Source organism: Cherax quadricarinatus, chromosome 69 (genome assembly GCF_038502225.1).
Source record: "Cherax quadricarinatus isolate ZL_2023a chromosome 69, ASM3850222v1, whole genome shotgun sequence".
NCBI classification, from domain to species: Eukaryota; Metazoa; Arthropoda; class Malacostraca; order Decapoda; family Parastacidae; genus Cherax; species Cherax quadricarinatus.
The window spans coordinates 443783-471750 of NC_091360.1; the positions used below are offsets into that span (position 1 = coordinate 443783).

Genomic DNA, 27968 nt, shown 5'->3' on the forward strand with positions numbered 1-27968 from the left:
TTAACATTAATTAACATTCAATGTATGTATAAATTAAACACCTAATGCGATGTTAATGTTACAATATGTTTAAATTTCAGCTGCATGAAGATATCTGGTACCCAGAGGCACTTGTTGTGGTCACTAAGATCCCAGAATAGGCTGTTATTGTAATTCACTGTAAATCATTTACATATTTTATGTGATCAAGCGCTAAGTTATAATATCTAGTTATTTTCATTCCTGGATATAAAGACTTGGCAGTTTTAAAAACTGACAATATTGTATTTACTATTTTTCCGGCCATAACTTGAATTTGTTCAAATTCTGAAATTGTGCTATATCCGGTATCCTCCATCGAATTCCTTACTCGACATACTTTTGTGTTGTCAGTGAATTTACTCTCGTCCCTTTTAATGCTTTGACCGAGGTCATTAATGTAGATCATGGACAATACAGGTTCCAAAACTGATACTTGCGAACACCACTTGTGAAGTCTCCATACATCCTCGGTCTTATCTAAAGTACAGCTTAGAGGTAGTGAGTGAGGAAGGTGAGTGACTTGTGATGTTAGTGTTGGAGTGAGTGTTGGTGTAGGCATTTCTGCTAGCTGTGTTGGTGCTAGTAATGGTGAGGAAGCGAGGCCCAGCGTACTCCAGGAAGCACACCAACAGGGATATGGCCACTCCAGTAGCCATTAATATCATAGCAGAACACACCTGTGAATGTTACAAACAAGATGTATAATGCTGACAAATGTATAAAAGAGAAACTCATTAGTTCCCACCAGGAACTAAACACTAAAGGTATGTCAGATAATTTTATTAGTACAAAATGCACGTATAAGAATTTTTTTTTAATCAACTATGATTGTTTTATGACCCAATTTCAACATAAGTTTGTTTTCATGCATAGTAAGACAAGTAAATTACCCACCAGGATAACTAAAAAAAAGTCAGTGACTTACGCCCATCGAAACCTGACAGAAAAAGTACGTTTCCTCTATAAGCACGATAACGTCGATAAGGCACTTAAATTACTGGGAACGGTTGAAGGTCCTTGATCTGTATTCCCTGGAACGCAGGCGAGAGAGATACATGATAATATACACTTGGAAGGTCCTGGAGTGATTGGTACCAAACCTGCACAAGAAAATCACTCCATACGAAAGCAAAAGACTCGACAGGAGATGCAACATTCCCCCATTGAAAAGCAGGGACGCCACGAGTACATTGAGAGACAACACAGTAAGTGTCCGGGGCCCAAGACTGTTCAACCGCATCCCAGCATACATAAGGGGAATTACCAATAGACCCCTGGCTGTCTTTAAGAAGGCACTGGACAGGCACCTAAAGTCAGTACCTGACCAACCGGGCTGTGGTTCGTATGTCAGCTTGCGTGCGGCCAGTAGTAACAGCCTGGTTGATTAGACCCTGATCCACCGTGAGGCCTGGTCTCAGACCAAGCCGCGGGGGCGTTGACCCCCGAAACCCTCTCCAGGTAAACCCTGTGTATATACATAAAGGAACTACCTCCCACAGGTCAATACTGTCGTAGATGTGAGTATATGCATGAAGGACCTACCTCCCACAGGTCAACACTGTCATAGGATGTCAGTGTATCCTCGTCTGGGCAGGACTGTGCGCGCCACCATCGTTCACGAAGCTTGTCTAGTACACCAGTCTCACTCATCACTGCCAGGCTGTCACACGGTAAACTCATTACAGTGTAACCAGACATAAGTATGTAGTTTATCACCATTGTAACTTGCTTAGCTATTAAAACTTTGAAACTCACTCCAGCTAAGCCACGAGACATTACTAGCACTTACTAATGGTTGATGGCGGGCAGTAGCTGGGAGTGATGAGGCAGGACGATAGAACTCATAGACTGGAACAGCTGTTCCTTAAGAAGGACCAAATTACAGTCCTTCTTCTGGTAGTAGTCTAGCACTGTCGATAAGATTAAGAGAACTATTATAGTAGGATAGGTTTTACTCAAGTTCATTTGTATTTAGTTAAGAATCACAGCTCAGGAGAGAATCCTTGCACTCCCGTACCCTTCATCTTCACCAACCTGGACATCTCTCTCACACTGGAATATTACATGATAAACAAGAACTATGCATATTAAATTAATAAGCAGTCTTCAACAAAGCTGTATTTGCTGTTTCATCAAACATGTGGATCGTTAACTAAGTACTGTTAATATAACACGAAACACCAATGAATGACTTCATCTGAGACACCCCTCAAGGAAGGTTCCTTGATGTTGGTGAGGGGCTCTTGATTTAGGGAATTGGATTTGTGCTCCAGTTCCCCGAATTAAGCCTGAATGCCTTCCACATCCCCCCCCCCCCCAGGCGCTGTATAATCCTCTGGGTTTAGCGCTTCCCCCTTGATTATAATAATAATAATAATTCATCTGAGACAAAATATTAATTTATTACTACTAAGCTAACACAAGCACTCTAACATTTGACTGCGTAAAAAAATATGGATATATTTGTATTTACATTTTTGTCATACCTGGTATATTGGGTGCCAGAAAAAGCCTTACCTACTAACATTGGCCCGGTTTTTACTGAACCAATAATATCACTGCTAATATGTGGTCAGAAATTCCCAAATTTTCAACTAAAAGAATATTTTTCTTTAGAATTAAGGTTACAATTCTTGTAAAGGGAACTAGGTAAGTTCCCTTTCACCTCAGGCCTTAAGGATGTAATAACTGTATAAGACAGGCTCTGGGAGGAGCTAAGGTTGGGCACAGCTTTTAGCCTAATAAATATGTAGTGTAACATTTAAGTTATGTACAATAGTAAACATTCCTTAGCACAGAGAAGTGTGAAAAATATTAGTCACAATAAAGTGGCCGAAACAATTCCCAAAGAATCGACAGATTTTTAAGTCAAAACTAGACATGTTTCGGCCCTTCCTAGACCTGTTTATGTCTCGTTTCCATGCCTAATTTTTGGACTACTTGTGAAGTATAATATTTACCTAATTAGTTATAAAGTGTCAAGGGTGTGAGGAAAAAACTATATGAACTGTGAGTGATGGAAGACCAAACCAGGAGAACTCACCCAGAGTCTTCAGTGAATGCATAAGGACTCCAGGCAAGTAGAACTCACCCACATAGTCTCCTATGAATGCGTAGGACTCCTTCCGGACACGGTCTAGAGCAGCCTCGTAGGTTGGTACTGTTGCTTCCTCCCCGAAGCTGGTCAGCCTCGCCCACGCCTCTCTGTACACTTCACTCTCCGACGCCTGTACACACCATACACATACATTGTATACTTGTTCACACGCATTACTCATATACACCTTCACTTACATGTGCACATACCATACACACCTTGACTTACGCGTGCACATACCATATGCACCTTCACTTACATATCATATACACCTTCACTTACATGTGCACATACCATACACACCTTAACTTACGCGTGCACATACCATATGCACCTTCACTTACATGTGCACATATCATATACACCTTCATTTACATGTGCACATACCATATACACCTTTTACATACATGTGCACATATCATATACACCTTCATTTACATGTGAACATACCATATACACCTGTACTTACGTAAACAATATTTGTACACCCGTACTTACATGTGTAGACAACACATGGACATGTGTACTTACATATGCATATAGTTCATAGCTTGTAAAATATAGTAGTGCTGACAGGTTCATAGCTCTCACTCGACCAGACTCAGAGGTCAGTCTCATGCAAGAAAACTCAAGCATTCATTTTACCATTCTTTATAGTGATCCCTACCCTGCATATTTTATGATCACATGTTCTTATTTAACAGTATATGCTCAGACAAATATATATATATATATATATATATATATATATATATATATATATATATATATATATATATATATATATATATATATATATATATATATATATATATATATATAAGAGCGAAGAAAGGCAGGATACCTTGATGTTGTCGATGTAAACAGAGCCAGTTCTTGTGCCGAACCTGTAGTCGCTTCTCACAAGTTGTTCCAAGTTATTGAAGGGAAGAGATAACCTGTAGTAACAGTAGTAGTTTATTAAGGAAAGTTGAATAGGGGGGGATAGTTGAGGGTTTTTGGTCAGGAGAGGGGGACGTTATACGTATATATTAATGACTCGCTGGTCATTCCCCCACGACCCAGCTTCAAAACAAGTTTCATTAATAGAAAGTGTTACAGGAATAAAGCCTGTTAAGAAATGCAAAATATGTACCGAATGTGAGTAGAAGTTTGTAAGATTTACCTGCAATCATACGTATTCAAGAGAGAGAGAACAAATCAGCAAGCCTTTCAGAGTGCCTAACATTTAATAGATTTCCCTTTCATAGTCATATGACAGAGCAACAGAACCTCCTTGGATGGTTGGAGATTTTAAAATTGGATGAGGGTGAAGGTTGGAGGTTGAGTGGTGGTGTGAAAACGAGGTATAAACAAAGATAATAATCGTAGGTAAACGTGAGTTAATTTAACATCTTTATTATGCATCTCATACCCATCCTGTGAGGGGTAGAAAGGATTACATAATGGGTCCAGGGACTGGGCCGCAGTGTTTTGATAACTGAACAAGTTACAGTGGTAATGAACTATTTACATGTTTATGAGAACATTAATTAGGTCACACACAAAAACAAAAGTGGTAATGCTTTATTTACAGTGAGCAAAGTCAGGGTATTTTTTCAGAATGCCGTGGTTATGATCATGAGGCTTGATACGAAATGAAAAGCTGAGTTGAAACTGTCTGTATGAGTAGCTGCTTGCTGTAGTCATGACTGGGAATTGACTCATGCTGTATATGTGAACTGAGAACCTGGGAGGAGGTATGTCGTATGAATGGGTGAGCTTGTGGGTAAGATAAAATTCTTTAATCACCGTAGTGATGCAAGAAAAGTGCTGTTTATTCATAATCTTCCCCTCTTATTCATTTCCAAGTTACAAAGGTAATGAATTCCTTTGTACCTAGTTCAGCTATCAAAACTTCGGGGGCCCAGTCCCTGGACCCATTACGTACCTCTGTAATCTGTAAATACCTTTGTAACTTGTCATGATTGTCACCAGACCTACCTGGAGTTCATTACCTTTGTAAATTGTGAGTTCATTACCTTTGTAAATTGTGAGTTCATTACCTTTGTAAATTGTGAGTTCATTACCTTTGTAAATTGTGAGTTCATTACCTCTGTAACTTGCTCAGCTATCAGAACTTTGGAGTCCAGTCCCTGGACCAATTATGTACCTCTGTTAATCTTTTGACTACCGCCCACAGGATGGGTATGGGGTGCATAATAAACATATTAAACTAAACTAGCTTATTCCTTTCCCCGTCTCTCTCTCTCTCTTACTTACCTTGTCACCGTAAAGAAGGAAACCAGATTGGAGGTGTATGCGGCATAGAGGACCACAGCAGTAATCCACATTGTGCCAAACACCACTCTGGCTGCACCCGTCTCGGGCACCATCTCCTGACCTGCCACAGAATAATACCATGTATGTACGTAGTTTCATGTAGTTTTAAGTGGATTTAAAGCGCTTTCTACACTACTCTACCAGATAATGATCTAACATCTAAGCACAAAGGTTCCAAAACTAAATCTATAAGGAAATGACTCGTGTCTAGTGAACATATGCTTAATAGATTCTCCGTGCTAATGCTTTTGAAACATTAAGGATGTCCACTCATGAATATAATAATCAAATTTTAGTCGGATGGTGTCACTAAGCTTGCAGTCAACTCACCTTGCTGCATGAGAACTGTAGCAGCGAACCACACACCGTTGAAGAATGACACAGCCTCCTCTTTCCTCTCTCGTCCTCTGTCATCCAGTTTTAGGCTTGTCTCTGTTTTGTCTTTCCTTCCAGCCTTCAGTGTGTTCTGCTAAGTGAAAAAGAAACAAATGGTAGTTAAACTGGTGACACAGAACACAGGGAAAATCTAAATTTTTGTGAGGGGGGAAAAATATTTTTTTTAAGGAATATTAGTTTTAGGTTAGTCTTCAAGGTTAGGTTATGTTCTGTTAGGGTACGTAAGCTATACTGACTCTTCATAGACCAATACGAGTAAAGAGAACACTCATGAAGTCAGCTAATGATTTTTTTTTCATTTATGAATCAACCGTCGAGGTAAGATATGGTAGCTAAATCACAAGTTAGTTTATTAGTTTAATATCTTTATTATGCACCCCAAACCCATCCTGTGGGCGGTAGTCAAAAGATTACAGAGGCACATAATGGGTCCAGGGACTAGGCCACAAATTTCTGATTGCTAAACATTATAATGGTACTGAGCTATAATCACAAGATGGCCTCACTTTACTCACATCTTTCTCTGCACATTTTTCTTAAACAAATCAACTGAACTGATGGAATGAAAGCATCAACTTCACCTTGTACGTGGTATTTCAATATTAAATAAAATTAACACCTCTAATGCTTACCTGGTGTATTAAAATACTAGGGCCAGACTTTGAAATATAAAATATCTAAGCTTCTAAAAATCCTAAACAATAACTTACAGCCTTATTTGGTCCTGTGAATGCAATTTTTGTGAAGCGTCTGGGTATTACGTGACTGAGGGTCGAGCCTCCACCACTCTTTGCTATAAATGTCCCTCACGAGTCGTATATATAAAACTTGAAAATAAGTTGCAAATGTTGGTGGACGAATTTAAGAGTATATAAAACATGGAAATTAAAAGTGTGATTTGGGCACTTCGAGAAGTTGGACCAGAATAGAATGAATTGGAAGCTATGTAAATCAGGAGTGGGAGGAAGATGGGGTGAGGATCGTGACAGTAACAGTTCTAGGGAACGGCTGAAGAAGTTTTCCAGTACTATGGGTTTGAACATCCTATCAGGCATTTATGAGATCGCCTTAGATCAGAGTGGAGACAAGTGGATTTTATGGCTTGACTTGCAGTTGGAGAGTGAAGTAATAAATATCAACCTTATTCCTCCGAAGAAAGTCAGTGTAACGATAAAAAAAAAAAAACCAGTTATGCCAGAAAGCATCAGGTTAACACTTGATGATCAGCCATATAGAGAAATCTCCCCTCCAGGAGGTAATGCACTTTCATACAGATTAGGGAGTTCTTGATCCAAGGAACTGGACCAGTCCTTCACTTTTGATCAAGCCTGATTGTGTCAAATTTCCCAGGTGCTATATGACCCCTTCGGATTTAGAGTTTCTTCCTGATTATCATAATAATAATTAAATAAACTTTTATTGAGTCAACATTTCGCTCTGTGTAAAGTCATATGATTGTAATTAGACATAAATATGTAAATAGTTTATTATCACTAACTTGTTTAGCTATCAAAACTTTGGACCTACCATGTGACTCTGTAATCTTCTGACTACCGCCCATATGATGGGTATGGGGTACATAATGAAGATATTAAACTAAAGCTAAAGTCGTAGGATTTAATGAAACTCCAACAAAGCAAAACGTTGACGCAATAAATGCTTGTTCTACAAGGTGTGTCTTTAGCGGGGGCAGTACGCCACCTGGATCCAGATAGATACCTGCTGGAGGCTGTGTATGGAAGGCCGAGGTGTCGGGTGCTGCCCCAGTACTGACGGTGCAGTAGTGTTGAAAACTTGAGTTAGGTGAACCCCTTGCTGATGGCATCTCTTCCTGTGTTGTCGCCTGTGTAGCCACACCCGCAGGCTGGAGCGAGGGCGTGTAGTGAGGTGTATAGCTAGAGCAGCCACGGGCACGCTCACACAAATACACGCCCACACGTTGATGGAGAAGGGCAGGAAATATACAGCAAGGTTGCTTGAACAATTCTTGTGTAGTCGGTGGAACACTATACCTAATGCAAGTATAGGATTAACATATATATATATATATATATATATATATATATATATATATATATATATATATATATATATATATATATATATATATATATATATATATATATATACATACATACATATATATATATATATATATATATATATATATATATATATATATATATATATATATATATATATATATATATATATATATATATATATATATATATATATATATATATATATATATGCAATAAGATCACAGTAAACAGGTGATTTTAGAATATGCAAAACAACCATTGCCTTTTCTAGATGTTTTAATTATTAAGGGTAATAATGAATTCAAATTTAAAATTTACAGAAAACCTACAAATAACTGTTCCTATGTCCACTATTATTCCTCGAATCAAGATAGAGTCAAACTGTCTGTTTTCTCATCAATGTTTTTGAGAGCTTTACGAATTTGTAGTCCTGAGTTCATAGATGAGGAAATATCCAAAATTTATGAAATAGGTAATGATTTAAAATACCCAAGAAATGTAATTGATAAATCTTTTAAAGTTGCTAGAAATACTTTTTACAATCCAAAAAGGGACAACCAGCCTTATTCAACTAAAAATATGTTGGTTCTCCCTTACCATGAAAACTTGGTTGATATGCCTTCTCTTCTTAAGACTTTTAATATTACCTGGAGTTTACCTGGAGAGAGTTTCGGGGGTCAACGCCCCCGCGGCCCGGTCTGTGACCAGGCCTCCTGGTGGATCAGCGCCTGATCAACCAGGCTGTTGCTGCTGGCTGCACGCAAACCAACGTACGAGCCACAGCCCGGCTGATCAGGAACTGACTTTAGGTGCTTGTCCAGTGCCAGCTTGAAGACTGCCAGGGGTCTGTTGGTAATCCCCCTTATGTGTGCTGGGAGGCAGTTGAACAGTCTCGGGCCCCTGACACTTATTGTATGGTCTCTTAACGTGCTAGTGACACCCCTGCTTTTCATTGGGGGGATGGTGCATCGTCTGCCAAGTCTTTTGCTTTCGTAGTGAGTGATTTTCGTGTGCAAGTTCGGTACTAGTCCCTCTAGGATTTTCCAGGTGTATATAATCATGTATCTCTCCCTCCTGCGTTCCAGGGAATACAGGTTTAGAAACCTCAAGCGCTCCCAGTAATTGAGGTGTTTTATCTCCGTTATGCGCGCCGTGAAAGTTCTCTGTACATTTTCTAGGTCGGCAATTTCACCTGCCTTGAAAGGTGCTGTTAGAGTGCAGCAATATTCCAGCCTAGATAGAACAAGTGACCTGAAGAGTGTCATCATGGGCTTGGCCTCCCTAGTTTTGAAGGTTCTCATTATCCATCCTGTCATTTTTCTAGCAGATGCGATTGATACAATGTTATGGTCCTTGAAGGTGAGATCCTCCGACATAATCACTCCCAGGTCTTTGACGTTGGTGTTTCGCTCTATTTCGTGGCCAGAATTTGTTTTGTACTCTGATGAAGATTTAATTTCCTCATGTTTACCATATCTGAGTAATTGAAATTTCTCATCGTTGAACTTCATATTGTTTTCTGCAGCCCACTGAAAGATTTGGTTGATGTCCGCCTGGAGCCTTGCAGTGTCTGCAATGGAAGACACTGTCATGCAGATTCGGGTGTCATCTGCAAAGGAAGACACGGTGCTGTGGCTGACATCCTTGTCTATGTCGGATATGAGGATGAGGAACAAGATGGGAGCTAGTACTGTGCCTTGTGGAACAGAGCTTTTCACCGTAGCTGCCTCGGATTTTACTCTGTTGACGACTACTCTCTGTGTTCTGTTAGTGAGGAAATTATAGATCCATCGACCGACTTTTCCTGTTATTAAAGTTGTATTCAAAAATCTTGATACAGTAAAAAAACTTTTGATAAAGAATTCCCCCCAAAATGCTGATGGATGTGTCTATAAGATTCCTTGTAAAATTTGCGATAAAGTTTATTACGGTCAAACTGGTAAAAATCTCGAACTAAGATTAAAACAACATAAATAGAGCATTAGAACTGGACAAGATTCCAATGCTCTATTTATTCATGTAAGAAATTTTAACCATCCAATTGATTTTCAAAAAGTTGAGAAAGTAGTATCAAGCAAGTTCATGGTCGACAGGAATATAATTGAATCTTGTTTCATAAAAAGAAGTTTTGACAATAATATGAATATTTCCTTTGGTTTATATAAATTAGATCCATTTATAATTAATAGAATTTGGGAAGAATTTAATAATACACTGGACAAATAATAATTTTTAAATTTTCTTGGGTAGAATAGTTTGTGGGTGAGTTGTGCAAAGGACCTGTCCAGTTGGGCCGGCGCGCGTCAGGTGTTTAACCGTTGTGGGATCTGATAGTGAGGTGTTGGCCAGACCCCTTATATACCTTCCTTGGATGCTTTACTTTCATAGTTCCTTGATAATGTGAGTAGTCACGAAAGCGCTTGGAATTTCTCTATTCTTTCAGAGTGGTTGTTTTGCATATATATATATATATATATATATATATATATATATATATATATATATATATATATATATATATATATATATATATATATATATATATATATATATATATATATATATCAGTCAGCAAGATTCAAACCCACTACTACAGGAATCGGGCAAGGTTCCCACCACGAGGCCTGGTCATGGACCGGGCCAGGGGAGCGTTGACCCCCGGAACACCCTTCAAGTATACTTCATGTATACACTGCTATACACTACACTACCACATAAAACTACTTGTACTAGCATACACTGACTTGCAATAAAAAATTTGACTAACGTTGAATCATTACGATTCTAACCAGATATAAACAAGTAAATGATTCATTACCACTAACTTGTTCAGCTATCCAAACTTTGCGGCCCATTATGTGCCACTGTAATATTTTGACTACCACCCACAGGATGGGTTTGGGGTGCTTAATGCAGATGTTAAATTGTAAAAAACTGTTGACACCTTGCTGGCCTGCACTAACCTGCGCCGCCGTAGCTAGTGGAAATTCTGGGAAAGGTGACGACGCTACTACGGGCGTAGTTCACACCCAGGTTAGCAAGACCAATGTGGGCGTGGGAATACACCACCTCGCCCACCACCCCCGTCCACCTTCCAATAACCTCAGAACCATACGCTCCATCACACACCTCATACAGTGTATACCTGTAGTAGGAACACTATTTGTACCAGGAAAACTAACTGTACCAGGGACATTGTACCTTTATAAGGGACACTGTAGTTGTACCAGGGACATTGTAACTGTACCAGGACCATTGTAGGTGTACCCAGGAACACTGTAGTTGTACCAGGGACATTATAGGTGTACCAGGAACACTTTGGAGTTTACCTCAGACCGAGCCGCCCCCGCGACTCGGTCTGAGACCAGGCTTCATGGTGGATCAGGGTCTGATCAACCAGGCTGTTACTGCTGGCTGCTCGCAAGCTGACGTACGAACCACAGCCCGCTTCCCGGGACACTGTAGCTGTACCAGGAAAACTGGGATACCCAAACTGTAACAGGAACGCTATAGCTGTACCAGGAACACTTAGCTGTACTAGGGACACTGTAACTGTACGAGGGACATCCTAACTGTATAAATATAAGGGACACTAGCTATACCAGGGACACTGTAACTATATCAGGGACACTGTACCTGTACCAGGGACATCCTAACTGTATCAGGGATACTGTAATTGTACCAGGGACATCCTAACTATATAAGGGACACTGTGGCTCTACCAGGGACAATGTATACGTTAACTGGCCAAAAATATATTTATTAATATGCTTTGAATCTTGTTATAACGATTTCGTGAGTCTAGTGAAAATTTGATTTACTGAAAGAAAGAAAATATATATATGCTATTACTATTATGGGAAACAAAAGAGAGGAGCCACAACCTCTCCAGGGACAGACGTTTTTTAGGTCAGAAGGGAAAAAAGACTTGTAAGAAATGACAATAATCCTACACCACCTGAAAACACTTCTGGAGCAGAGTCACGGACATTGGCCTCTACCCCAGAACAACAGATATTAGAGCCAGCAAATAAAACCCCCCTAAATTCCACGACATTTGTCTTTGCAAACATACAAGGACTAAAGCCGTCAAAAAACAACAAAATTCCTTACATCAAGGGACTGCTCACGGAGTCAAATGCAATGTTTGGAGCAATCACAGAGACCCACATAAAAGATCATTATGACAACGAAATATGGATCCCAGGTTATAACTGTTCCGATGCGACAGACTAAACAGACAACAAGGGGGGGGGGGGTTGGCCTGTATGTCACAGAGTCGCTCATTTGCACAGAACTACTAAACACCTCAAATGATGTGACTGAAGTTTTGGCGGTAAAGATCGAAAACCAAAACCTTGTCATTGTGGAAGTATACAAGCCTCTAGATGCAACTTCCCAGCAATTCCAGGAGCAGCTTGAGAAAATTGACCGCTGTCTGGAAAATCTCCCAACTCCTGCCCCAAACATCTTACTACTAGGAGATTTCAACCTGAGACACCTAAAACGGAGGAGTATAGCAAACAATGTTTTAGCAGAGATCACCCCGGGAGGCAGCTATGATGAAAATTCACACACACACACGAACTACTAAATCTCTGCAACAAATTCACCTTAAACCAGCAAATAGTAGAGCCTACAAGACTAGAAAATACGCTGGACCTCATCTTCACTAACAGTGATGATCTGATATGTAATATAACTGTATCAAAGACAATTCACTCAGATCACAACATAATAGAGGTACAGACATCTATGCACAGGACTCTGGACCAGCAAAATGTGAGCAGTCATGAAGGTTTCTTCACGAAATTCAATTTCAATAACAAAAACATACAGTGGGATCAAGTAAACCATGTCCTAAATGAAACAAGCTGGGAAGATATCCCAAACAACATGGTTCCGAACATTTGCATTGAAAAAAATTAATTCTGTGGTTCTTGAGATCTGCTCAAGACACATTCCACTAGGAAAAAGAAAGAAAAGATGTAAACTAGGAAGAGAGAGTCGTTCCCTATGCAGACGAAGGGGAAGAGTCACAGAGCCGCTGAGTGGGGCCAATATATCTGAAATACGAAGGGAGGCACTAGTCAATGAAATTGCAAATATCGAACTTAAGCTGAAGGAATCTTATAGGAGACAAGAATCACAGGAAGAACTACAAGTCATAAAGGAAATTGAAAAAAAAAAAAACTACTTCTTCTCTTATGCCAAATCTAAGGGAAAAACAACATCCAGTATTGGGCCCCTGCTTAGGCGGGATGGGACATACACAGATGATAGCCAAGAAATGAGTGAGATACTTAAGTTTACCCAATATGACTCAGTGTTCAGCGTTCCACTGCCCACTCTAAGGGTCGACAATCCAAATGAATTCTTTATGAACGAAACACAAAATTTGGTCATCCCAAAACTTTCGGATATTATTCTAACTCCACAAGATTTTGAAGAGGTAATTAATGACATGCCCATGCACTCTGCCCCAGGCCCAGACTCGTGGAACTCCATGTTCATCAAGAATTGCAAGAAGCCCCTATCGCGTGCCTTCAGCATTTTATGGAGAGGGAGCATGGACACAGGGGTCATCCCACACACACTAAAAACAACAGACATAGCCCCACTCCACAAAGGTGGCAGTAAAGCAATTGCAAAGAACTGCAAACCGATAGCACTAACATCCTATATCATAAAAATCTTTGAGAGGATTCTAAGAAGCAAGATCGCCAACCACCTAGATACCCATCACTTACACAACCCAGGGCAACATGGATTTAGAGAGGGTTGCTCCTGCCTGTCCCAGCTACTGGACCACTATGACAAGGTCCTGGATGCTGTAGAGGATAAACAAAATACAGATGTAGTATACACAGACTTTGCAAAAGCTTTCGACAAGTGTGACCATGGTGTAGTAGCGCACAAAATGCGGGATAAAGGAATAATGGGAAAGGTTGGTAGATGGATCTACAACTTCCTGACAAATAGAACACATCTCTGTTTGCAACAAGACTAGTCCCGGAGCTAAGGGGTATGTCCTATGAGGAGAGTTTAAAGGAAATTGACCTGACGACACTGTTCCAGAGATGGGACACAGAAACAAGGGGTCACAGTTGGAAGTTGAAGATTCAGATGAATCACAGGGATGTTAGGAAGTATTTCTTCAGTCGCAGAGTTGCCAGGAAGTGGAATAGTCTGGGAAGAGATGTAGTGGAGGCAGGATTCATACATAGCTTTAAGAAGAGGTATGATAAAGCTCATGGAGCGAGAAGAGTGACCCAGTAGCGCCCAGCGAAGAGGCGGGGCCAGGAGCTGTGAATCGACCCCGCAACCACAACTAGGTGAGTACACACACATCAATCCAATAAGTAGCGAAGTACAGAAATTTGTAGGGATCTTCTTGCAGTCACGTAATAACCACACATAATTGATGCTGTTTATTGATGCAATATATTGATGTTAGGTCACAGACAGGAGTCATTTATTTTCCGGGTTGTTGTATGAGCAACAGCACTGTTAAACAGTGCGTTAACGGATGAGCGAGTCAGGTAGTGTGATGCATATATTAACCTTATGTTAGAGACGTGGTGTGGCTGTGGTGTGACTCGTATTGTGACTGGTAGTGTGGCTATGGTGTGACTGGTAATGTGGCTGTAGCGTGGCTGGGGTGTTACAGGTAGTGTGGCTGTGGTGTGACTCGTAGTGTGACTGGTAGTGTGGCTATTGTATGACTGGTAATGTGGCTGTAGTGTGGCTGGGGTGTTACAGGTAGTGTGACTGTGGTAGTGTGGCTGTGGTGTTACAGGTAGTGTGACTGTGGTGTTACTCGTAGTGTGACTGTGGTAGTGTGGCTGTGGTGTTACAGGTAGTGTGACCGTGGTAGTGTGGCTGTGGTGTTACAGGTAGTGTGACCGTGATAGTGTGGCTGTGGTGTTACAGGTAGTGTGACTGTGGTAGCGTGACTGTGGTGTGACTCGTAGTGTGACTGTGGTAGTGTGGCTGTGGTGTTACAGGTAATGTGACTGTGGTGTTACTCGTAGTGTGACTGTGGTAGTGTGGCTGTGGTGTTACAGGTAGTGTGACCGTGGTAGTGTGGCTGTGGTGGTACAGGTAGTGTGACCGTGATAGTGTGGCTGTGGTGTTACAGGTAGTGTGACTGTGGTGTTACTCGTAGTGTGACTGTGGTAGTGTGGCTGTGGTGTTACAGGTAGTGTGACCGTGGTAGTGTGGCTGTGGTGTTACAGGTAGTGTGACCGTGATAGTGTGGCTGTGGTGTTACAGGTAGTGTGACTGTGGTAGCGTGACTGTGGTGTGACTCGTAGTGTGACTGTGGTAGTGTGGCTGTGGTGTTACAGGTAATGTGACTGTGGTGTTACTCGTAGTGTGACTGTGGTAGTGTGGCTGTGGTGTTACAGGTAGTGTGACCGTGGTAGTGTGGCTGTGGTGGTACAGGTAGTGTGACCGTGATAGTGTGGCTGTGGTGTTACAGGTAGTGTGACTGTGGTAGCGTGACTGTGGTGTGACTCGTAGTGTGACTGTGGTAGTGTGGCTGTGGTGTTACAGGTAGTGTGACCGTGGTAGTGTGGCTGTGGTGTTACAGGTAGTGTGACTGTGGTAGTGTGACTGTGGTAGTGGGGCTGTGGTGTGTCTGGTAGTGTGACTGCAGTAGTGTGGCTGTGGTGTGACTCGTAGTGTGACTGTGGTAGTGACTGTGGTAGTGTGGCTGTGGTGTGTCTGGTAGTGTGACTGTGGTAGTGACTGTGGTAGTGTGGCTGTGGTGTGTCTGGTAGTGTGACTGTGGTAGTGTGGCTGTGGTGTGTCTGATAGTGTGACTGTGGTAGTGTGGCTGTGGTGTTACAGGTAGTGTGACCGTAGTAGTGTGGTTGTGGTGTTACAGGTAGTGTGACTGTGGTAGTGTGACTGTGGTGTGTCTGGTAGTGTGACTGTGGTAGTGTGGCTGTGGTGTTACAGGTAGTGTGACTGTGGTGTTACTCGTAGTGTGACTGTGGTAGTGTGGCTGTGGTGTTACAGGTAGTGTGACCGTGGTAGTGTGGCTGTGGTGGTACAGGTAGTGTGACCGTGATAGTGTGGCTGTGGTGTTACAGGTAGTGTGACTGTGGTAGCGTGACTGTGGTGTGACTCGTAGTGTGACTGTGGTAGTGTGGCTGTGGTGTTACAGGTAGTGTGACCGTGGTAGTGTGGCTGTGGTGTTACAGGTAGTGTGACTGTGGTAGTGTGACTGTGGTAGTGGGGCTGTGGTGTGTCTGGTAGTGTGACTGCAGTAGTGTGGCTGTGGTGTGACTCGTAGTGTGACTGTGGTAGTGACTGTGGTAGTGTGGCTGTGGTGTGTCTGGTAGTGTGACTGTGGTAGTGTGGCTGTGGTGTGTCTGGTAGTGTGACTGTGGTAGTGTGGCTGTGGTGTTACAGGTAGTGTGACCGTAGTAGTGTGGCTGTGGTGTTACAGGTAGTGTGACTGTGGTAGTGTGACTGTGGTAGTGTGACTGTGGTGTGACTCGTAGTGTGACTGTGGTAGTGTGGCTGTGGTGTGTCTGGTAGTGTGACTGTGGTAGTGTGGCTGTGGTGTTACAGGTAGTGTGACCGTAGTAGCGTGGCTGTGGTGTTACAGGTAGTGTGACTGTGGTAGTGTGACTGTGGTAGTGTGGTTGTGGTGTGTCTGGTAGTGTGACTGTGGTAGTGTGGCTGTGGTGTTACAGGTAGTGTGACTGTGGTAGTGTGACTGTGGTAGTGTGGTTGTGGTGTATCTGGTAGTGTGACTGTGGTAGTGTGGTTGTGGTGTGTCTGGTAGTGTGACTGTGGTAGTGTGGCTGTGGTGTTACAGGTAGTGTGACTGTGGTAGTGTGACTGTGGTAGTGTGGTTGTGGTGTGTCTGGTAGTGTGACTGTGGTAGTGTGACTGTGGTAGTGTGGTTGTGGTGTGTCTGGTAGTGTGACTGTGGTAGTGTGACTGTGGTGTGTCTGGTAGTGTGACTGTGGTAGTGTGGCTGTGGTGTTACAGGTAGTGTGACTGTGGTAGTGTGACTGTGGTAGTGTGGTTGTGGTGTGTCTGGTAGTGTGACTGTGGTAGTGTGGATGTGGTGTTACAGGTAGTGTGACTGTGGTAGTGTGGCTGTGGTGTTACAGGTAGTGTGACTGTGGTAGTGTGACTGTGGTAGTGTGGTTGTGGTGTGTCTGGTAGTGTGACTGTGGTAGTGTGACTGTGGTGTGACTGGTGATGTGGTTGTGGTGGTGTGGTTGGTAGCTTCAGTTATAATGTGACTGAGTACTTACACTGGCGATAAATACCCTAGTTGGATATAACCTCAGTGTAACTCCTGGTTAGTTAGTTTAATATGTTTATTATGGTATCTTCATTTTCAAGTTTTACCATCTATTACTTCTTTCAATTTAATATTAAGTATTTTGTATTATCTGGAAGCATTACTAGATAGCTACCCTCAACTGCTACACCTCTCTTCTGGCTCCACTATATAAGCGTTCATTGTCCTATAACCATAATTTTTAAAGGGGTAGACCGGTAAGCCGGTGGAAGGCCTCGGTCAGATGACCATAAGCTCCAGCGGCGGGTCATCATATGACTAAGACCCACGTCAGGAAACACTTGTCCTGTTTCCTGACGAATCTACCTAACCTAACCTGCCTCTGCTTGAGAGTGATCCAGGCCACGAGACAACAACTGTCAGGGCTGGGGACTAATTCTCTTCTGCTGTTGACAGTTTGACGAACTATTTCCCACCTCTTCTACTCTTTCCATTTGAGGGACAGAGTACCTAATCTTGAGTTTTTTTCAGGTTATGTGCTCTGCAATAAATTGAAAACCACACTGGATGGCGAAACGTCTTCAAAATTGACATCCAGGTGTCACATGTCTTTTTCACTGACTTCACCATCTAAGTAACTAGGATATATCGTTACCTTTCTACAAATAAAATCAAAATTCTCATCTGGGATAATTAAATTTATGTCTTTTATATTTTAATCTTTATCGTGTAAAAATGAAAACCAAACTTATTAAATATTTAAATAATTAAAATATATTGTTCTGGTTGGAAAATTCTTATCTGACCATAAGTTAGAAAAAACCAGAGATTCTCGGTTTTTTGCAGGATATAAACTTTAACTTCAAATGTGGAAGGAAATAGGATAACGCAGCACAATGTATTACTCACGTAAAGTTCATCTGTGAGCTAAGAACGTTCAACATATCAACCAGGAAGCCCTGAAAGGCCCATGGTTGTGTGCAGGTGACGTGCGGTGGTGGTGGTGGTGGTGGTGCTGCTGGTGGTGCTGGTGAAGCTTCACTGGTGTTGTCTCCCTTCCTGTATTGGAGGAATTCGCGTGTAATATTCACATTAACACTTGTACAGACTTAGTAGTCGCCCAGCACACATATATGTTAATTAACATAAAAGAAACGCGAGAAACACTGCTTCCATTCTTCTCTAGGCTGAGGGACTGACCATCTCAAACTATTTCTCCAAGGTTGATGGACTGAGAACATCATCTTTACTTCGCCACTACTCCTGCTGCTTGCAACACATTTTCCTCTGTATGTAAATGATAAAGCGACACGTTTCAACAATAAACATACCTAGGTGTTACACATGTCTTATTTTTCAAGAGTGTCGCATCCAGCAGTCGTAGTCAAGGCGTCGTAATAAGTACATTGATTATCCTTAAATTACAGTCTGTAATAGAATTATCAGGTTAATACAAAGCTAAGCACTCTATTTTCCTTTCCTCTCTTTTACATTACTCTTCGTACACATTTCTTATGCACACGACCTTAGTGAATAATACAAACGCCTTCACAATGACCTGTGCTTCTGTCGCAATATCCTCCTTTCTATCCGTCTCTCATTCTTTCTACTCTTCCTTTTCGTGCACATTACTTCCACCTTCACCCATCCATCGTTTATTTTTTCTCTTCTATATTTTCCTTACGTCTCACAATCGTATGTTCACCCCTTTCTGTTTAAGCCCTCATTTCTGTCCCTTCCTTCCTTGTCTCATACCTCAATAAGACATTCCCCTTTTCATACCTGAATTTACAAATTACGAGCTGTTATCCTACCTCAGCTCACTTCAAAGCTCGGTCCTGTCTTTGGTATACTAACACCCTCCCTGGGATGTCGCCTACAAATCTCAACTAACACTCAGGTATCTACTTACTGCTGGGTAAACAGGGGCAACAGATATAAGAAAAATTGTCCAACGTTTTCACCCGTGCCGGAATTGAACCCATCCTTCAGTTGTGAGCCGAGGTCACTACAACTTGAGCCACAAGCCACCCTTCCCCCTCCCTCTTTATTTTCCCATTCTCTTTTCATCCCTCACCCTCTTTCAGCCCTCTCAACCCAGGGCAACACAGTACGCCGGTAATTACCGAGTGTTCTTGACGATAAGTGGCAAAACATCGATCACTGCAGTGTAGAGGAGCACAAGTGTAGATAAATAATGTTTCATACCAGTTAAAATGTTATTGATGACGTATGTAATGATGTCGTTGGTGGGACGAATAAAGGAACGGGGTGGTGGTGCTTGTGGTTGTGGTGGTGGTGCTTGTGGTTGTGGTGGTGGTGATGGTGGTTGTGGTGGTGGTAATAGTGGTGGTGCTTGTGGTTGTGGTAGTGGTAATAGTGGTGGTGCTTGTGGTTGTGGTGGTGGTAATAGTGGTGGTGCTTGTGGTTGTGGTGGTGGTAATAGTGGTGGTGCTTGTGGTTGTGGTGGTGGTAATAGTGGTGGTGCTTGTGGTTGTGGTGGTGGTGATGGTGGTGGTGGTGGTGGTAATAGTGGTGGTGCTTGTGGTTGTGGTGGTGATGATGGTGGTGTGCTTGTGGTTGTGGTGGTGATGATGGTGGTGTGCTTGTGGTTGTGGTGGTGGTAATAGTGGTGGTGCTTGTGGTTGTGGTGGTGGTAATAGTGGTGGTGCTTGTGGTTGTGGTGGTGATGATGGTGGTGTGCTTGTGGTTGTGGTGGTGGTAATAGTGGTGGTGCTTGTGGTTGTGGTGGTGGTAATAGTGGTGGTGCTTGTGGTTGTAGTGGTGGTGATGGTGGTGGTGCTTGTGGTTGTGGTGGTGGTAATGGTGGTGTGCTTGCGGTTGTGGTGGTGGTGATGGTGATGTGCTTGTGGTTGTGGTGGTGGTGATGGTGGTGTGCTTGCGGTTGTGGTGGTGGTGATGGTGGTGTGCTTGTGGTTGTGGTGGTGGTGATGGTGGTGTGCTTGTGGTTGTGGTGGTGGTGATGGTGGTGTGCTTGTGGTTATGGTGGTGGTGATGGTGGTGTGCTTGTGGTTGTGGTGGTGGTGATGGTGGTGTGCTTGTGGTTGTGGTGGTGGTGATGGTGGTGTGCTTGTGGTTGTGGTGGTGGTGTGCTTGTGGTTGTGGTGGTGGTGATGGTGGTGTGCTTGTGGTTGTGGTGGTGGTGATGGTGGTGTGCTTGTGGTTGTGGTGGTGGTAATAGTGGTGGTGCTTGTGGTTGTGGTGGTGGTGATGGTGGTGTGCTTGCGGTTGTGGTGGTGGTGATGGTGGTGCGCTTGCGGTTGTGGTGGTGGTGATGGTGGTGTGCTTGTGGTTGTGGTGGTGGTGATGGTGATGTGCTTGTGGTTGTGGTGGTGGTGATGGTGGTGTGCTTGCGGTTGTGGTGGTGGTGATGGTGATGTGCTTGTGGTTGTGGTGGTGGTGATGGTGGTGTGCTTGCGGTTGTGGTGGTGGTGATGGTGGTGTGCTTGTGGTTGTGGTGGTGGTGATGGTGGTGTGCTTGTGGTTGTGGTGGTGGTGATGGTGGTGTGCTTGTGGTTGTGGTGGTGGTGATGGTGGTGTGCTTGTGGTTGTGGTGGTGGTGATGGTGGTGTGCTTGTGGTTGTGGTGGTGGTGATGGTGGTGTGCTTGTGGTTGTGGTGGTGGTGATGGTGGTGTGCTTGTGGTTGTGGTGGTGGTGATGGTGGTGTGCTTGTGGTTGTGGTGGTGGTGTGCTTGTGGTTGTGGTGGTGGTGGTGGTGATGGTGGTGTGCTTGTGGTTGTGGTGGTGGTGATGGTGGTGTGCTTGTGGTTGTGGTGGTGGTGATGGTGGTGTGCTTGTGGTTGTGGTGGTGGTGATGGTGGTGTGCTTGTGGTTGTGGTGGTGGTGATGGTGGTGTGCTTGTGGTTGTGTTGGTGGTGATGGTGGTGTGCTTGTGGTTGTGGTGGTGGTGTGCTTGTGGTTGTGGTGGTGGTGATGGTGGTGTGCTTGTGGTTGTGGTGGTGGTGATGGTGGTGTGCTTGTGGTTGTGGTGGTGGTGATGGTGGTGTGCTTGTGGTTGTGGTGGTGGTGATGGTGGTGTGCTTGTGGTTGTGGTGGTGGTGATGGTGGTGTGCTTGTGGTTGTGGTGGTGGTGTGCTTGTGGTTGTGGTGGTGGTGTGCTTGTGGTTGTGGTGGTGGTGATGGTGGTGTGCTTGTGGTTGTGGTGGTGGTGATGGTGGTGTGCTTGTGGTTGTGGTGGTGGTGATGGTGGTGTGCTTGTGGTTGTGGTGGTGGTGATGGTGGTGTGTTTGTGGTTGTGGTGGTGGTGATGGTGGTGTGCTTGTGGTTGTGGTGGTGGTGATGGTGGTGTGCTTGTGGTTGTGGTGGTGGTGATGGTGGTGTGCTTGTGGTTGTGGTGGTGGTGTGCTTGTGGTTGTGGTGGTGGTGATGGTGGTGTGCTTGTGGTTGTGGTGGTGGTGATGGTGGTGTGCTTGTGGTTGTGGTGGTGGTGATGGTGGTGTGCTTGTGGTTGTGGTGGTGGTGATGGTGGTGTGCTTGTGGTTGTGGTGGTGGTGATGGTGGTGTGCTTGTGGTTGTGGTGGTGGTGATGGTGGTGTGCTTGTGGTTGTGGTGGTGGTGATGGTGGTGTGCTTGTGGTTGTGGTGGTGGTGATGGTGGTGTGCTTGTGGTTGTGGTGGTGGTGATGGTGGTGTGCTTGTGGTTGTGGTGGTGGTGATGGTGGTGTGCTTGTGGTTGTGGTGGTGGTGATGGTGGTGTGCTTGTGGTAGTGGTGTGCTTGTGGTTGTGGTGGTGGTGATGGTGGTGTGCTTGTGGTTGTGGTGGTGGTGATGGTGGTGTGCTTGTGGTTGTGGTGGTGGTAATAGTGGTGGTGCTTGTGGTTGTGGTGGTGGTGATGGTGGTGTGCTTGTGGTTGTGGTGGTGGTGATGGTGGTGTGCTTGTGGTTGTGGTGGTGGTGATGGTGGTGTGCTTGTGGTAGTGGTGTGCTTGTGGTTGTGGTGGTGGTGATGGTGGTGTGCTTGTGGTTGTGGTGGTGGTGATGGTGGTGTGCTTGTGGTTGTGGTGGTGGTAATAGTGGTGGTGCTTGTGGTTGTGGTGGTGGTGATGGTGGTGTGCTTGTGGTTGTGGTGGTGGTGATGGTGGTGTGCTTGTGGTTGTGGTGGTGGTGATGGTGGTGTGCTTGTGGTTGTGGTGGTGGTGATGGTGGTGTGCTTGTGGTTGTGGTGGTGGTGATGGTGGTGTGCTTGTGGTTGTGGTGGTGGTGTGCTTGTGGTTGTGGTGGTGGTGATGGTGGTGTGCTTGTGGTTGTGGTGGTGGTGATGGTGGTGTGCTTGTGGTTGTGGTGGTGGTGATGGTGGTGTGCTTGTGGTTGTGGTGGTGGTGATGGTGGTGTGCTTGTGGTTGTGGTGGTGGTGATGGTGGTGTGCTTGTGGTTGTGGTGGTGGTGATGGTGGTGTGCTTGTGGTTGTGGTGGTGGTGATGGTGGTGTGCTTGTGGTTGTGGTGGTGGTGATGGTGGTGTGCTTGTGGTTGTGGTGGTGGTGATGGTGGTGTGCTTGTGGTTGTGGTGGTGGTGATGGTGGTGTGCTTGTGGTTGTGGTGGTGGTGATGGTGGTGTGCTTGTGGTTGTGGTGGTGGTGATGGTGGTGTGCTTGTGGTAGTGGTGTGCTTGTGGTTGTGGTGGTGGTGATGGTGGTGTGCTTGTGGTTGTGGTGGTGGTGATGGTGGTGTGCTTGTGGTTGTGGTGGTGGTAATAGTGGTGGTGCTTGTGGTTGTGGTGGTGGTGATGGTGGTGTGCTTGCGGTTGTGGTGGTGGTAATAGTGGTGGTGCTTGCGGTTGTGGTGGTGGTAATAGTGGTGGTGCTTGTGGTTGTGGTGGTGGTGATGGTGGTGCGCTTGCGGTTGTGGTGGTGGTGATGGTGATGGATCGACCCTACACAACAGCAGTAATGGTTATAATCATGACCATAATTTTTAAAGGGGTGGACCGGTAAGCCAGTGGAAGGCCTCGGTCAGATGACCAAAAGCTCCAATTGTGGGTCATCATATGACTAAGACCCGCGTCAGGAAATACTTGTTTCCTGACAAACTTACAAACCTACAACACTTCGTGTGCTAAAAAAAATGATTGTATCCAAAAATTTGTAATTCTTGTCATTGTACATTGTGATGCTCCCAAAAATTAGTTTTTAAATGACTGGTGAAGCGATAAGCAAATAATTATCATTTGTTAAAGTGTACTCACCAGTTGGGAAGAGTCCATGGCTCCTCTACAGCTCTGATGAATGGCTCGCTCTGAGGAAATGGAAGAGAACTGAGAGACACACACTTACACGAGACGATGAGACATGTCACATACTATGTTGAAAATGTTATAAAATACCGACAGTTGATGACTAAGACACATGTGCAACAGAGTTTAGCTCCTGGTCTGGCAGCAAGAGCTAAACTTTACTGCAGCTTAATGGACTGGTTACATCAGCATTTCACTACTACACCTGCTGCCTCTGTATTTGACTGAAGAAGCCTACTGTGTGAGCGAAACGTTTCAACAGTAAAGATACCCAACTGTTGCACATGTACTCACCTAATTGTGGTTACGGGGGTCGAGACTCAGCTCTTGGCTCCGTCTCTTCATTGGTCGATACTAGGTCCTTTCTCTCCCTGCTCCATGAGCTTTATCATACCTCGTCTTAAAATTATAAATGGTTCCTGCCTCCACTACATCACTTGCCAGACTATTCCACTTCCTGACAACTCTATGACTAAAGAAATACTTCCTGTTGACCCATCTGAGTCTTCAACTTCCAATTGTGACCCCTTGTTTCTGTGTCCCATCTCTGGAACATCCTGTCCAGAGATGGGACACAAAACCTGTTAACATTCAGGTACCTGTTTACTGCTGTGTTAGGAAACTTATACGTATCACGACTCACGAAATCGCAATGACACGATTGCAAACAAACCATACCACGGGTGGGGACTGAATTCGTGGCTTACGCGCTGGCCTGGAGTTTTAAGACTCTATCGCCCCAAGTTCAGTCCCCACGTGTGGTATGTTTTAAACGTATCACCTCCGCACAAGATCGAATCCGGGTCGTTGGGTTGTGAACAAAACGCGCTACCACGGAGGGATGATAAACTGTCAATAATTCCAAATAGTAGGTTCTGGTAGAATGTTAAATGTCAAGGATGATATATTGTGGTGATAACGTGACAAAGATGACTAATGTTGGCAGAACAGTATAATGACTGATGTTGGCAGAACAGTATAATGACTGATGTTGGCAGAACAGTATAATGACTGATGTTGGCAGAACAGTATAATGACTGATGTTGGCAGAACAGTATAATGACTGATGTTGGCAGAACAGTACAATGACTGATGTTGGCAGAACAGTATAATGACTGATGTTGGCAGAATAGTATAATGACTGATGTTGGCAGAACAGTATAATGACTGATGTTGGCAGAACAGTATAATGACTGATGTTGGCAGAACAGTATAATGACTGATGTTGGCAGAACAGTATAATGACTGATGTTGGCAGAACAATATAATGACTAATGTTGGCAGAACAGTATAATGACTGATGTTGGCAGAACAGTATAATGACTGATGTTGGCAGAACAGTATAATGACTGATGTTGGCAGAACAGTATAATGACTGATGTTGGCAGAATAGTATAATGACTGATGTTGGCAGAACAGTATAATGACTGATGTTGGCAGAATAGTATAATGACTGATGTTGGCAGAACAGTACAATGACTGATGTTGGCAGAACAGTATAATGACTGATGTTGGCAGAATAGTATAATGACTGATGTTGGCAGAACAGTACAATGACTGATGTTGGCAGAACAGTATAATGACTGATGTTGGCAGAACAGTACAATGACTGATGTTGGCAGAACAGTATAATGACTGATGTTGGCAGAATAGTATAATGACTGATGTTGGCAGAACAGTACAATGACTGATGTTGGCAGAACAGTATAATGACTGATGTTGGCAGAATAGTATAATGACTGATGTTGGCAGAACAGTATAATGACTGATGTTGGCAGAACAGTATGATGACTGATGTTGGCAGAACAGTATAATGACTGATGTTGGCAGAACAGTATAATGACTGATGTTGGCAGAACAGTATAATGACGTTGGCAGAACAGTATAATGACTAATGTTGGCAGAACAGTATAATGACTGATGTTGGCAGAACAGTATAATGACTGATGTTGGCAGAACAGTATAATTAATGTTGGCAGAACAGTATAATGACTGATGTTGGCAGAACAGTATAATGACTGATGTTGGCAGAACAGTATAATGACTGATGTTGGCAGAATAGTATAATGACTGATGTTGGCAGAATAGTATAATGACTGATGTTGGCAGAACAGTACAATGACTACTGTTGGCAGAACAGTGCAATGACAGATGTTGGCAGAACAGTACAATGACTGATGGCAGAACAGTATAATGACTGATGTTGGCAGAATAGTATAATGACTGATGTTGGCTGAACAGTATAATGACTGATGTTGGCAGAACAGTATAATGACTGATGTTGGCAGAACAGTATAATGACTGATGTTGGCAGAACAGTATAATGACTGATGTTGGCAGAACAGTATAATGACGTTGGCAGAACAGTATAATGACTAATGTTGGCAGAACAGTATAATGACTGATGTTGGCAGAACAGTATAATGACTGATGTTGGCAGAACAGTATAATGACTAATGTTGGCAGAACAGTATAATGACTGATGTTGGCAGAACAGTATAATGACTGATGTTGGCAGAACAGTATAATGACTGATGTTGGCAGAATAGTATAATGACTGATGTTGGCAGAATAGTATAATGACTGATGTTGGCAGAACAGTACAATGACTACTTTTGGCAGAGCAGTGCAATGACAGATGTTGGCAGAACAGTACAATGACTGATGTTGGCAGAACAGTACAATGACTGATGTTGGCAGAACAGTACAATGACTGATGTTGGCAGAACAGTACAATGACTGATGACAAATAAGACACATATACAACATCCGGGTATTTTTATTATGATGTTTCGCCATCCAATGGCTTTATTTCATTATAAAGATTAAATACTGGAAACAGTGGAAGATTGGGTAATCAGTCCCTCAGCAGTGATCAGTCTTACTGATGTTACTTGATCAATTAGACTGGTCGAGGCTAAAATACCGAACACTTTCTGTTAAGGCTGAGGGAATAATTACCTCTCATATTTCACTGCTTCAAAATATCTCTGTATTCAACAGAAAAGTCCAGGTAACTCCAGGAGGGCGAAACGTCTCCACAATAAAGAAACTCAGTGTTGTATATGTGTCTTATTCGCCAACTTGTTATTGTGTATCATGAATATAAAGACAGGTGGTGGCAGAACAATGACAGGTGGTATAATGCACCATCTGCCTAGCTTTTTGTTTTCCTAGGTAGTGATTTCAGTGTATAGCTTTTGGGCCATTGCCTCCTATGATTTTCTAAGTATAAATTATGATGTATCTTTCTCGCCAGCATACCAAGGAGTATAGGTCAAGGAACTTCAAACATTCTCAGTAATTAAGGTGCTTGACTGAACTTATATGTGCAATGAAGATTCTCTGTATATTCCCTAGATCTGCAATGTAGCCTTCCTTAAAAGAGGTTGCTAGTGTACACCAGTATTTATTCCAGCCTAGAGAGAACAGGTGACTTTAAGAGAATTATCATTGTCATGGTATTCCTTGTTTTGAAGGCCCTCGTTATCCATCCTATAATTTTCCTCAATGTTGTGTTAATAACACTGAAGGTGATATTCTTCGACATTATCACTCCAAAGTCCTTCGCATTAGTTTTCGTTCTACTGTGTGGTTCGAGTTTGCTTAACACTCCGTTCTAGCTTTCATTTCCTCAGGGTTTCCATAATGGAGTAACTGAAATTTGTCCTCATTGAATATCATATTGTTTTCTTAGGCCTACTGGAAGATTTGGTTTGTATCTGCTTGGAAAGTCTGTCCTCAGTGGATGACACTTTCATGCAAATTCTAGTATGGTCTAGGAAGGATGGTACAGTACTATGATATAAGTATCTGTGTTAGGTATGGGCATGAGGAAAAACACTACCTGGATTCATACTTATTAAAAAACGTTTCGGTCTGGAGACCTTGATCAATTCTAATATGTTAGAGGTGATCAACGACTCAGGACCGAAACGTGTTCTAATAAATATATATATTTATCTTGGTGTTTATTCACATGTGTTTAAACCACTTATCGGTATCACTCACCAAGGTTTATACCATATAAATATATTAGAAAGTACACAAATACATGGAATTCATAGACTGAGAGAAGGTATGAGGATATAGAAACAAAACTCACCCTAAGTGTAGCCACGTAGAGATGGGCGCCATGTAGCTGGTACTGATCATAGGTGGAGAGGGCTTGTAGAACTCCTTTAAAAGCGATACTGGAGGTGCACCTCCATTTTACTCCTCTAGTAAGTGGTGTAGGTGTCCAGGAATATACGGGGACCAAAGGGTATATGAAGTTAGCGGCAGGAGGCACTATTGGTGGTATCAGCGTAGTGCTGTAGTCCAGCGACTTGATATACACCTTCAAGGAAGGTAACTTCACCTCCTGTACAACAAATAACACCGTTTTTAACACTAACACCTTGGCAGTGTTGTCAACACAGGGGACATAAACCAAGAAGTGTGTAGACAACCACTTCGTTGAAGTACCCTCAACAAAACTAGAAAAAGTGTAGCCTTCAGTGTATTGATGCCTAGTAAATAGTGTGTGCAGTATATTCAATTCA

General features: G+C 43.1%; 1 protein-coding gene across 2 annotated transcripts; it reads right to left on the reverse strand.

Moving 5' to 3' along the window:
• Nucleotides 1-27861, reverse strand: LOC128701894 (glutamate receptor ionotropic, delta-2-like). 2 transcript variants are annotated; one of them, XM_070099777.1, is made up of 12 exons: nt 27530-27861; nt 23377-23426; nt 18062-18211; nt 10845-11026; nt 7556-7848; nt 5771-5906; nt 5381-5501; nt 3963-4056; nt 3113-3248; nt 1811-1931; nt 1564-1681; nt 1-698 (listed from the first exon to the last, which is right to left on the reverse strand). In XM_070099777.1, the coding sequence occupies exons 3-12, from the start codon at nt 18094-18096 to the stop codon at nt 495-497; spliced, it is 1440 nt and encodes a 479-aa protein (XP_069955878.1). In that variant the 5' UTR covers nt 18097-18211; nt 23377-23426; nt 27530-27861; the 3' UTR covers nt 1-494. The 2 variants fall into 2 exon arrangements, with proteins under 2 accessions (XP_069955878.1, XP_069955877.1); XM_070099776.1 differs by having other exon boundaries at nt 5771-5909.
• Between the last annotated feature and the right edge of the window lie 107 nt (nt 27862-27968).